Source organism: Cryptotermes secundus, unplaced genomic scaffold (assembly GCF_002891405.2).
Source record: "Cryptotermes secundus unplaced genomic scaffold, Csec_1.0 scaffold186, whole genome shotgun sequence".
Classification (NCBI taxonomy): domain Eukaryota; kingdom Metazoa; phylum Arthropoda; class Insecta; order Blattodea; family Kalotermitidae; genus Cryptotermes; species Cryptotermes secundus.
In genome coordinates, this window is record NW_019727393.1 from 1,361,035 (window position 1) to 1,374,541 (window position 13,507).

Consider the following 13,507-nt stretch of genomic DNA (forward strand, 5'->3'; position numbering starts at 1 on the left):
AGACGTTGAGGGTCCCACATTTTCTAGACAATCGGCTCAAAGATGGCGGTAAGGTTGTCAGCCTTACGCGCCGGCCGCGCTTTACTCCCCAGGAAAATTATTTAATTAATTTCTGGTACTCATTTCTGTTAGAGCCTTAGTCGATCCCAGGGCCATAGTGCGGCTGGAAGGATTAGGTCAATTGAAAAAAATCCAATGACCTCATTTGGACTTGAACCCGCGACCGTCCGGCTTGTAGCATAGCCCCTCAAGAATTTCATTAAACCTGTACTAAATGAATGTGTGAATTTTAACTGTATTACAGATTGCCCATCGTCATATATCTGATGTATAAACATGTTTTTACATGGAACACTGAGACAAATTTATTAAAATTATTAAATAGCTTTGCAGTGGTGCTCACTATACAACTTCTTCATGTATCAGTGGTCCTTGTATTCCGCTTGCGCGCGTACGTTGCTGGATGCGAACAGGATGTAGGTGTGACGTTGCCTGCAGTGCGCTTGCTGTTTGGCTTAGTTTTGCCGTAGAGAGGGAAGAGCGGAGCTGAATGACAATTCTACATGGGACGGTAGTATTGAAATAAATCGAAAAGAAGAAAGTTCGATTTCAGTTTCTCACAGCAGTGACCTTGAACAGTACTAATTTCCGGGCTAGGAGAAATGGAGTAGGATACGAATTCACAGTTCCTCTGAAATGCGCGATGAACTGCTGCCGGACTACGCGGCATCATATCACACAAGTTAATATTTTTCATAGTGAAATAGTCGTAAGAATTAAATTGGCTCAGTCCAACAGCGATCTTCTGTAAAGAAATTAATTAAGTTTAATGTAATACTGTAAACTTTTTAAGGCAGAAGAATAAGTTCTCTTCAGCTAGTTACTTGGTGTCTGTAGTTCCTTTCATGTTTCAATCTAGTCAGATTTGTTTAATATTTCTGTTACATTGATTTTCTTCCATATTTCTATATCTATGAGCCTGTCAGTAGCTTGTAACTTCAGGTACCATTTAGCCAACTCCTCAATAAGGGCGTGAGTTAGACATAGGAGTGCTACTAATTTTTATTTGTATATTCTTCAGTTTAACAGAACTCTTCATCACCCTGTCGCGTTGACCACGCTCCGAAGCAGTCCAGCTATCCTCATACTAACGCACAGCCACTTGAATCATATGTCCTCTGATGTTTCTGCAAATATAGTTTTACAGATATTTTCATCTGTTTTTGCTACATGTTTCGCCAACCTAACCCTTTTCGTTTGAGCATCTTAGCCGCATGCGAAGCTACTCACTGAGTAATAATCTCAGTTCCTATATCACATCTGTACAAATATTTCTTCTTCCCCTTTGAGACGAGAGTAAAGTAAGAAACTCCAAGAAAAATAAATCCTATTTTAGAAGCGCATGGTCGTCCAGCTGTTCATAAACTTCCTCGCCATGTGTAACACCGAATATCTTCTACTATGTTTACAAGTGGCCTCACATTATTAGTAAACATTCAGTGTTCTGGGGATGGGATTGGAATGAATTGTTTGGTAATCTGGCCGTGAATAGCCCATTTTGCACGGCGAACGGTAAGGGAGAGGTGGAGAGATTAGTTGAATGAGAACTGGCAGAGAGAGCCAAGGTACTCGGAGAAAACTTACCTCATTGCCAAATTGTCCACCATAAGTCCTACACGGAATGACCCAGGATTGGAACCCGGGCTGTCGAGTGGCACAACCACAATGAAAAATTGGAAGTGGGTTGAAATGTTTCCGGAGTTAGCTCTGATCAACAATTTTGTCACAACTAACAAACAAAACAAAACAAAACCGTAAGTAACGTCATATATACAGTAACTAAATATAAACATATATCTTTAGAAAGTTCTAACAAAATGCATCACACATTACGGAAAAGCAACCACGTGCTACGCAATGACACCCAAATAAAAGTTATGGTGACACATATAACCAAAATAATCAGAGACAAATACAGTAGGAGGAAAGAAAACCGCATTACAGTGAGCAGCAGAATCCTTTACCATAACCTGTACACATGAAGATGGCCAGTTAGGCAGAAACATGTAATGACCAACAAAAGAATACAAACTTCTCCTTTCACTTCGGTTTTTCTAGATCTTACACATTCAATAGGACTCCTTGGGCGGGTGATCAGCTCGTCGCAAGGGTCTACCTGTACACAAACACAGAAAAACGCATACACACAAACTAAACATCCATGCCCTGAATGGTATTCGAACCCACGATCCCGGTTTTCAAGCGAGCGAAGACAGTACATGCCTTAGACCGCTTGGCTACCGTGACCGGGACGACTTTGCACTTAGACGGCACAAGACCCCTAAGTCAGAACTAATTTTGCCCGTTTACAGCAGCGCTCAGTTGCCCAACCTACAGAACTACGAGTTGTGCCGTTAAAGCAAACTGATGGTACTGTATGCTAACTATTGAGACTATGCTTGTGATGTGAGAGAGGTAGCACCACAACCTCCCCAAATAAGGCTGCATTTAACTGAAACATTACGTACATAATGCAAGGGCATCTTATTTACGACTGCATCTCAGTTAAATTAAGTATTAAAATGCGAAAAAATTCGACACCACCATATGTTTAATATTTTAACATTATTTGAATTAATTAATGATTACATGTCCCTCAACTAACTTCAATGAACAGATTAATTCTGAAAAATCTTATATTTGCTCCATTGGTCTTTCATGGAAGCCGAAGGTTCCTTACCGCGATAACAGGTTTGCCATGGTACCCTATCCTGAGCCGTATTAATTAAATCCACAGTCAGAAAACCAATTTCAGTATTTTCCTCTAATCTACTTCAAGATTTCTCAGCTTGTCTCATTGTTTTCAAAATTTCCGGAAAAACATTTTAATTATTCTTCCACTCTTCCTTTTGTGGCGCAGATGCCTCTGTCTCTGCTAATGCAATTTTCTTATTGAAGATTTAAAATCTTAACGCTCTTCGTTGTGCTTCATCGTCCTGCGAGTTTCTGTCTTCTCTAGCCCCAAATGTTAGCCTCAGCGCTCCGATCTAAGCCTCTCTCAGTCAAAGTTCTTTGTTTATTACACCCAAAATGACAGGTAAAATTAAATTAGTATGCTTTAATCTTTACATTTCTAGAAAACAAACGGATAGATGAATTCTAAATTGAACTGTAGTAAGGATCCCAGGAATTTAATTTCTTTTTACTTAGTTTGTGTGTACAACTTCTTATACTTGGCAGGTTCCTGAGCCGTATAGCAGACAGTCCATTTATGGACACTAGTCAGAGTTTCTGGCTACAGATCCAGAGGTCCGGGTTTGATTCCCGGCACTACCAGATTTTCTGAGTAGTAGTGAGTCTGGTACAGTGTCCACTCAGCCTCTCGAGGCTAACTGAGGAGCTTTTTAACCCCTCAAATTTAGATGCACCAGAAGCTGATATTCTGCGACATCTCTAATGGTGTACTCTGAAGCAACGCTGGTACATGAAACATAAACATCCAAAGATTTATAAGTGGCAGCGTCGCACTATTTGTATTTGATGCCTGACAAATGTTATTTGGCAGCGTCTCTTTATTTATTTTTGTCGACCAATCCGACGTATGTATTGATGTGCAATATTTGTGTATGCACACGAAGCTTCAGCATGTTGTCTCTCGGCTTTAGTGTCATGTCACGTGGTTTGTGTTTCAGTCCCACTGTTCCACGTGACGGCCGTTGCAGGAGACGCCGTATATCTGCCATGCGACATAACAACGGACAGCGGCGACGCTGTTCTTCTAGTGCTGTGGTACCGTGAGGATCTCGGCACCCCCATCTACAGGTTAGTAACCGAAACAATATGCAGCATGTGAGCTTTCATTTACAGCTTCAGGCATCAGAGGGAATATTTATCATTCAATGATCATTGATCAATACGTGCCGGGCCATGACGTGTGCGAGAGTAGACTTTTTTTCCCATGGCACTACACCCCCAGTGGGCCTAGGCCTACCTCCATGAACTTCTCCGTTCACTTCGGTTTTTCTTGATCTTACACATACGGTAGGACTCCTTGGGCGGGTGATCAGCTCGTCGCAAGGCCTCTACCTGTACACAAACACAGAAAAACGCACACACACAAACTAAACATCCTTGCCCTGAGTGGGATTCGAACCCACGATCCCGGTTTCCAAGCGAGCGAAGACAGTACATGCCTCAGACCGCTCGGCTACCGTGACCGGCAGTGGACGTTTAGCGCCACAGATTCTTAACCTTAAGGTTCACGCTCCAAACTTTTGACATCCGGGGAAAGAAGCTCCATTGATATTTGAATAAGAGGTGTAAATTGGCCCTGTAACGGGCCTGAACTCGTCGGTGAAAATAATAATCTCTGCTCCTACCGGGAATGGATCTCGATTCTCCTGCCCCCAGTCCGTGTTCCGGTCACTATCGTAACCTTAGTGTCATAGTCTATAACTTCCAGGAATTTTGAATTGAGGCCGCATCCAGGGCGGAAGCTGAGTATGATGAATTTTTTTTTATTGTTTCTAGCAATTTACAGTCTACTCTACAATGGAGGAATAAATAAATATGTTGTAAGAAATCACAGTATGATGAATGCCTGTAGAATGTAGTTCTGAAGAGTTGTGGGATGTATCACCGTGTAATCCGTTAAAAATCAACCGAGGTTCGGAGCATGTGGCGTCCTTTTTCAGCTTCGAGAATTACGCTAAGCAAGAAGATCTATGAGTAGAGACAACATATTCCTCCAAATTATCGGTTGATTTTTCAACGAACTACACGCGATTATATGTCTGAAAATGGACCTCATCTTTGATCTTCACTCTTTTGTGGTCCATATCGGTTCATTGCATCTACCTTCAAATTTACGTAATACTCATATCAAACTTCTCAGAATATTGTCACGTATTTATTGACTATAGACGGAGTTTGCATCTGTAATTACATTTATTGGACTCTTACAAATGTTAACTACAAGTAACTACAATAGTTTCATTGATTTAGGCACATAACAGTTCACTATGGCACGCACTAAGTCTCCTTTGTCTTCCCTATGCGCTGCCTGGCATTTACTTCCAACACCGTAGACTCCTCAGCTTTCGCCCTAACTGAAGGCGATAACTCCAAGAAACTATTCACCTCGTCAACACCGCTTCATAGCCGCAACCCCTGGCAATTGTCTGCAATTGTCTGCCTCCTAGCTGTGTGTTCGCCACTGACTAATACCAATAGTCTACATTCTCGACTGATAACCACTCACCACTGTCAGAGTCAGAGTCAGTTACTTTACGATTGGAGGTTTACCGCCAATCAGTTCATCTTGACGCCAAGTCCCTTGAGAGTCACGACCAATAATTTTTTTAAACGAACACTTGCGGTTATAGTGACGAAAGGTGGGTCTGTCATTTACAATTGCTGCTGACCCTCGCCAGCACAGTCATTCTCGAGTCCGAGTCCCACTGGACTCAATACCATATTCTACTGTCTCAGATTCGAGACTCTCCTAACCTAGAGAGCCAGGTCCCCGTATTTATATCCTCCAGGAGCCCGGTGACCCAGTTATACGTCGAGGCCCTTGGTTCTCTTCTCGTCACCTCCTACGACTCACAAGGCTATGCTGGAGGTATTCGAATCCGCCTTCACACGGTATTACTTACTACTGACTGTTTCCTTCCCCGATATGTAGCCTTGACTGGAAACACGGCTTATAACAGTGCCTCTATTGTTGCTCATAACTGTTGCTACTGCTACGCGACGGTTACCGACTGCTTCATAGCAACCAATGCTCGCTTACTAGCGCCATCGTGTGTTTACCGTGCCGTAACCGAGCAACCCATATTTCTTCTCGTTCCAGAATTCTGGCTTTGAGCCTTCTTGTCACAAACTGTTGATCTCATGTCCTAGCTTAATATTTATTTATTACTATTACCCATAAACATGTTTGGTCTAGTTTCTTTAGTTTCATATCCAAGCATTTTGTTAGTGATTACATTGAAATTTTCGATTGCGCAAGGGGTCTGGAGCCTAATTAAATTGAGGAATATAAGGAAGTGCAGTGTATTTGGGATTGCATCAACCCGAGGGTAACGTTGGAAGCGATGAGTGGGAATGAATCCATGGCATTTCTTTTCACGTCCTCAGTACAGTAAATGAACAGCAATTTACGCTACAGCTTCATCCCCCTTTTTAAAATATTTTTTGTATTATGTGTTGTTCAATATTTTTGGGAGTATGAACGTCAGGGAACCTCCCACTCACGCAGATGAGACAGAATTTCGGAAATGTCGTATGGCTCTTTTAAGTTCTGCGACTAGCTTTAAGAACTCGGTTCTTACCTCACAGAGAACACCGATGCAGGTTGATGTCTCTTGCAATACAGCAAACAGTGGCAGTCATTGTGTTCTTGTAATAAGGCAGTGGTAAAATCACTGAAGACTTCAGGCTATGGTTGCTACCTGCTTCATGCTGGCTGCTTGCTAGTCTTATACTGAGGATGAAAGCGCCATGTTCTAAGTCGGTTTAATTTTCCGCGCACTACACGGAATTATATTCCAGAAGACAGAAACCTTCATAACCACCGCTATGAGAGTCTCAAATCCTACAAAAAATGTATTTATGTTACATTCTGCCTGTAGTCTCTTTGTTTCTTTTTTTCCTGTCTTTCTTATTATCGTTTTATTTGCTTATCTCTTTGTATTCCTTACATTCTTCCTTCTGTTTATTTTCTTATTTTGTCTACCTTCAAATCCTTCCCTGTTGTTATCGACACTGAATCTTCGGTCAGAATTGCGATCGTTCCACGTTGATGCATCAATTCTCTGTAACCGCTCTAAGTTGTGGTGCCACCTCCATGACGGCCCCCGCTGTGGCGGCCTTTTTATATAACAGACCCATCTTTGTTCGTAGCGTCAACGCTGCAACTGCTCTATGCTTTTATGGTGATTCCCACCTTACACGGCTGTTACCTCTCAATCTCTTCTTGATTGTCGCTGCGGCCACCTTACGCACCTCCTTGTGGAACTGGTAGGTATTTATGAAGGTAGGGAAGGGTTGTTGAGCGCCAGTAAGCGCCCGTGAGTAGCTTACATTCGAGGTAGTGTGTGCTCAGGTGAGATGTTTGAGCCAGCCGCTCTGCTGAGTGGTTGGTAGAGCTGATCTCTAGGCTCAGGGTGTATCGGGCCTCGCTCCGGTAGGACAGGAAGAAACTTATGCTAACAATTTTCACGGACCTCATTTCAGTTTCGCCCAAGATTTTAATTATTATTTACTTTGCGTTTAGTACCGAAATAGTTATTTCACTTGCTTAACTGACCACTTCTTACACTATGTTTATTTTTGTGTAACTTGAATTTCCGGTAACTTACTTTTACTAAGTGAACTGGCATAAAACTTAACAGTGCACACAACGTGAAACAATTTTGCACCCGTACACTTCTGAAGTTTGAGGACGACCCTTTTGGTGAAGAAGCACTCCAAAGTAGCGAGCTTCTTCGAGCCCAAACTTCCAAAAGGAAGCTCCTCCCTGAAACAGGCCTTATTTGCCCAGTGTGAAATCTGGGAGTTCACCAGAATTTTACAGTTCCCAATGACATAGACATGCTGCGCGACTTTGAGCCCTTATTGTCTCAACGGCACTTGTGACAATACCTTGATACACACAATTCTCTATTATAGTCCGTCGCAAACACAACAGTACAGTGGTCGAGGCTAAAATTAGCTTAGTTACATGTTTCGGCTATTAAAGCCATCATCAGGCAAACACATGATTACCGTATTCACACACTACTGAACTGCAATTGCGATAGCGAAGCTGGATACTTGATAATTATTACATTATAAAATAAATGGTAAAAACTACAATAAGCTACTATAAACTTATTATAAAATGAAAGTTATGGCGTAAAAATAAGATTTAAAACTTTTCATGTGATATTCCGTATCATCAAGTCAGTTGCTGCAATTTGTTATATTCCAGCGGACATAGCGGTACGAGGATATTCTAGACTTGTGTACATGTAATAAGCTGCTTGGAGACGCGTGATATAGATGTAATATAGTTTTGACATTAATAGTTTAGCTGGTGCCTCAACTTACGATGTATTTCGTCCGTTCAGTGGGGAATATAGATTGGAACTCATTGATACATGATCAGCTGGGCTTGGGTCTCTGGCCCGCCTACTCTTAATTTGTAGCTTGCACTGGCTGTCAATTCTCAGATTTCCAAAGTTATGCCGCCCCAGCTGGAACAGCTACATTTCCTGGAAGCGAATGCCGCAACCTTTCCGCACAGCAAGAATGAGCTCATACCACTTTCTGAATGCAAAAGTCTGATTAACTGCTTACTCCTTACTTATAATTGTCCTTAATTAATATAATTTGTATATCTACGGCTCTACAGTCATTGTGAAACTTGACCTCTTTTTCAATATCTTAATCTATACATAGTTCGTATGACTCCTTGGACGGGAGATCAGTCCGTCGCAAGGCCGCTACATAAACAAACAACACAAACACAGAATAAACGCACGCAGACATCTATGTCACTAGTGGGATTCTAACCCACGATCTCAGTCTTCAATCGGACCAAGACACTTCATACCTTAGACTGCCCGGCCACTGTGATAACGTAATTTATATTGACTGTAATTCCTGAGAATGGTTACATAATAACCGAGATTTAGTTCAGTCATTCAGTCCCTACCGTTGCTGTAATGCAGTATTTAACTGTTCATCACATCTCACTCTGTGCTGTCAATTAGCATAATACGTTTTGATTTCGTCCTAAAGCCATCATCAGCTGCGTGGCATACAAAGAACCATGTTTCATGCCAGTGACAGGTAGTAATGTAAAACTGTCACTGCAGTCCATGTTCGTGTTATAGTAACGATAATAGCGAATAGATGACAACATATAATGTTCCTAATTAATTTGTTGAAATTCATGAGAATTTGCAATCATATTTGGAAGGAGACCATATAATAATGAATTATTTATATATCACCATAGAAGGTAAAGTTGGCCCTGGGCTTAAATAATTAAGCACTAGGCCATGAAGGCGTATGGGGAAATGGATGTATAGATCCACATTTCCTTGACCTCGGCACTAGCTGAAGGCTAGTGGTCAGCTTTATACCCCTGCCGCTTTACCCCCTGTACCCACTGGATAGGTGGTGGGTGGGCTCCAGGGCCGGTCTGAACGAAATGAAGAAAAGAAAATTCTTTACCCTATCCCTCGGTCGTCCAGCCCTTAGCCAGCTTCTATATCGACTGAGCTATCCGGGCTCTCGTACATCACCGTAAGTTATTTAAATTAATTTTTTCCCAAAGCTAGGACACTTACATTTTATAATTAACATTAATTAAACCCATCCACATATATAGCGAAAAGCAGACGTGAAATTTTAACCGAATCATATGAATATTAAAGCGTTAATTAAATTGAAATTTAACTTAATTTCATAACAAAAATAAATGTTGAAACTAATTTTGAATATTTTATATGACATTAACGAAGTATAGTAACAAAGGATGAAACATGGTAATATTACAACCTGGAAACGACGGAAAGTACGGAGACTGCTTTCGCACGTTTGGCAAGAACAAGCGTAAACTGAAGCAGTTATTCTGATATGATAACATTGAAAACAACGCAGAATTTATTTGTTTTATATAAGGTACACATACATTCGAGGTTAATACAATGAGGTGTATATTTATGAAAGCACGTGTTCAATATAGGAAACACGACTTAGGCACAGAGAAGAATACGAGTATAATACTCATTATCATAATACAAGTAAGAGCACCAACACTGGTTACAATCTCATCTGTACAACTTCTTCCATCTCTTGTAGTCTTTTATGCGACTGTAAGGAATTTTATTTTATTATGTGCCATCGTTTTTCGTGCTATACGGCCGATGATTACGAATTTCTGTCGAAAGCGATAGTTACACAAAGTGGTGAGTAGAGATTTCCGTTTCTACCTCCATCCGCGCAGATCTTCTTGAGGAGCAAACAATTATTCAGATGGCCAACAAATATAATTTTATAGCAATCCCATCCATTTCTTTTGTCGCTATTGAGCCACAATATAAATATTTCACGATGAGATCCTCAAGTTGTTGTTACGCCTGCTGTCTTCCTTCTAAATATTCTCCACATCACTTCGTTTTAAAACACACTCAATCTAAGTTCTTGGAATGAAATTTAGAGATTTACAAATGTTTAATCTTGGGTTCTTGTAGGAAGGGTGCGGTGATATGACGCAATTCACATCGCTGCCTTCAGCGACTGGTTTGAATGGGGAAAGGGATTGTTGTGACACACACACACACGCCTTAGTATGTAGTTTGCTAGTCATGGAGGTCAGGACAGTGAATCGTCGCGTTTTCGCTCTGAGAACTTATTTTGAAACTAGGTCTGTTGTTCAGACACAAAGACGTTCTCCACTGAGTTTTAATATTCCAGGGCCTAACATAATTCCATCGCTTAGTGCCACTTGAAGGCGATTTCGGCATACGTGGTGGTGCATTGAGGCAAGTCTCTTGGGCCTGGACAACAGAGAATGCTGAACGAGAGAGAACAGTAATTCAGCAGGGTCCAACTCGCTCAGCGGTTGTCAATGAGATCCGGCTGAAGAATCCTTCACGAAGATTTGAGTTTTCATCCATACAAAATTCACATACCCCACGAACCAAAAGAACAGGTGAAACCTCGTGTGAATGTCTGTAAAATGTTTGTGGACTTGTGGGCAACGATGAAGAGTTTCTGGTTATTGTAATGACTTAAGGTGAGACCCACTTCCACTTGTCCAGTTATGTAAACAAAGAGAACATCAGGTATTGGAGCAATAACAATCCTGTGTAGATCTATGTGAAACGTATCCCTAGTTAAAAAAGTAAGAGTTGTGCATTGCCTTTCCGCGTTTATTGTGATCGGGAGTTATTTGCTTGAGCAAAACAACCAGACCGTTGCCTTGGAATCTAGATGCTATTGCCCGATGTTGCAAACATTTTTGTCAACGAAACTGAGGAGGATAAAGCAAAACTGCGAAAATTATGTTGTCAAGAAGATGGTGCGAAGGCCCACACGGCATCGTAAAGCATGATTTTTCTTAGGATACAGATTCCATACTGATTAATTGTACGATTTGGCGACATTCCTTGGTCACCACGTTCGCCTGTCTTGACAGCATCAGTATCTCATGTGTAACATGTATGCTATTCACCGCCATACCGCCCAGAAACTGAAGGATCACATTACGGTAGTAAATCGAATCTCACGTATGTCACCAGATGGTGACTTGGAACGTGGCAGGCATGGTTATGTATTTTTGTCAACATTAAGAATTGGTACTGAATCATCATCATTACTATCCAGTATTCAGGGGAGCTTGCATTTTTGTTATGCGTATTATTGAGTTCTCCTTTGTCCATTTCTGTCTTAAAGGTCTTCTCTGGGTTCTCCATTCGTCTGGTTTAAAACAATTTAAGTTTTTCGGAAGTATGTTTCTTTCCATTATGTCTGCGTTGCAGAAACCAGTAGGCCTCATATATCTAAACGTTGTCCAAATGGTTTCTCTTTATAGTATTTTCGATATGTTCTGTTTACTTTTATAGGCCACCGAAATACTTTTCGCCATTCATCTTGTAAATTTGTTTCCAAAATTTTTAATTCTAACAATGTATTATGTAGTGATAACAACGTTTGTATTGTTCTTTAGACCAGTGTTAAATCTACATTACCTAAAGCCAAAACACAATTCATATCCTTTCCTCAATGACGGCTTACCGTACGAAAAGCGGCCTCCGTAGTCTAGGGGTAACGTTCCCACCTCATGACTCAAGGTACGCGGGTTCAAACCCACCGGAGGTCGTGGAATTTTTAATGGCGGAAAAATTCAGGGAAGAAGTCCTCCGGGAGGGACTTTAAGCCGTGGGTCCCATGTCGTAGATTTACGGCACGTAAAGATCCTCATGTCTCTAGGAGACCTCTGAGCAAAATTAGGCAGGTTTCCCACCCAAGTAGTTTCCAATGCCTCTGGTAGATGGGGAAAGTATCAAGGTACCGAGGGCCGACCTCGTTGGCTGAACGGGGCAGATAGCACGCACCAGTACCGGTAGGGTATGGCGACTGGTAGAATATCAAATGGGGACGTACAATAGACTATTAGTCGCGGTGCATGGGGAAACCCACCCCCTCCAATAATAATAATAATACCGTACGAAAGGATAAACGCTCCGGATATTACTACCGTCACTAATATCTACAAACTTTGACCAAGAGTAATACGAGTAGAGAATGTATATGACTTTGAAACGTTGTGTATGCAAAGTGATTAGCTCTGATGTACAACATTTTTAACTGCAATAAATGCAAAGCTTATTGTAAGATTGTGCAGTGTACACTTAATAGGCTCGTCCTGCAGAAGAAATCATGTGCTACGTTCTACGTTTTTTTAATTATTTTAGAGGGAACCAGATGTTGTTGATATGATTATGGGAAGTGATGTACGCAGTCCCAGAGGTGCCTCACTTTTGATGAACTTAATAATGCTATTCCGTTACAATAAATAACTATAAATTCACAATCAGCTATTCCTTGTGAGTTAGTACTCAGTTGGAAAGTAACCAAAGCTACAGACCCGTATTCATTGAATGAACATTAGTACTCAGCTTGACCTTACATAAGTCTTCACATTTCATTGTCACCTACATCAGGAAAAATAGTGCAGCCCTAGCTGTTCAGTGCTACACAACGGTGCATGTGTGGTCTTCCATCAGATGGTGGCTCCATGTCATGGAATCGGTGAACTAATTTCGTGCCGGCTACATCCCAAGGCGCTACGAGTGCCCAACATTGCGCGCGCAGCGTGTAACTTTTACGCCCATGTTAACAAATCTAATCACAGTTCTGTCGCCGCCGGCTCACTTGATTGAGGTTTTCGTTTCGTTCCGAGGGGAAAGCGCGTGTCTGCCGGGAACGTGCTCCATGCCTCATGAGACAGGCAACCCAAAGCACACAAGCGTTTTCACAGGAACATTAGATGTAGTTCATTGTGTTCATTTCTGTTGCTGGAATGGAATTTTGAAGTTCATGTTAATATTTGTTGCAAATATCTAACGCAATTAATTCACCCTATTTTTCCGAATTCGGCGCGAATTAAAATATAAATTTCATGAAGAATAAGTAAAAAATAGTGTTATATTTTAGCGTCCTGTTGCACTGACTCATGTCCATGATTTATGCTAACCGTCTTACAGTGCGTACACTTTTTTCACCTTACTCTTCTCTTTTGCACTACATGTTTCAGCACTAATGTGCCGTCTTCATGTGCGTTTTCTCTATGCACGTCTAACTACTGCATTGCATGCCCTGATGTCTTCATACTAAAATGACTAAAATATATATTCGTCATATATAATAATAGATTTTAAATATTAAAACTTTTCAGGATTCGTCATCCTTACGTCGTATCTCAATACGCGAATCACGCCAATCCACC

General features: G+C 41.3%; 2 protein-coding genes across 8 annotated transcripts in view; one reads left to right on the top strand and one right to left on the bottom strand.

The window, feature by feature from the left end:
* LOC111864651 (synaptogenesis protein syg-2) overlaps window positions 1-13,507 on the top strand; it is a 1,101,357-nt gene that overhangs the window by 462,132 nt on the left and 625,718 nt on the right. For all 4 annotated transcript variants that reach the window (XM_023852046.2, XM_023852043.2, XM_023852044.2 and 1 more), the window contains one exon: window positions 3,693-3,822. In XM_023852046.2, coding sequence (XP_023707814.1) covers window positions 3,693-3,822 — 130 coding nt within the window. The remainder of the gene's footprint in view (window positions 1-3,692; window positions 3,823-13,507) is intronic.
* The window catches only part of LOC111864654, a 66,366-nt gene that overhangs the window by 37,902 nt on the left and 14,957 nt on the right, over window positions 1-13,507 (bottom strand). For all 4 annotated transcript variants that reach the window (XR_002842831.2, XR_004513045.1, XM_033751517.1 and 1 more), the window contains exon 2: window positions 1,645-1,789. Coding sequence is in view for 2 of the 4 variants with exons in the window: in XM_033751517.1 (XP_033607408.1) it covers window positions 1,645-1,789 (145 nt within the window). In the remaining 2 variants the exon portion in view is untranslated. The remainder of the gene's footprint in view (window positions 1-1,644; window positions 1,790-13,507) is intronic.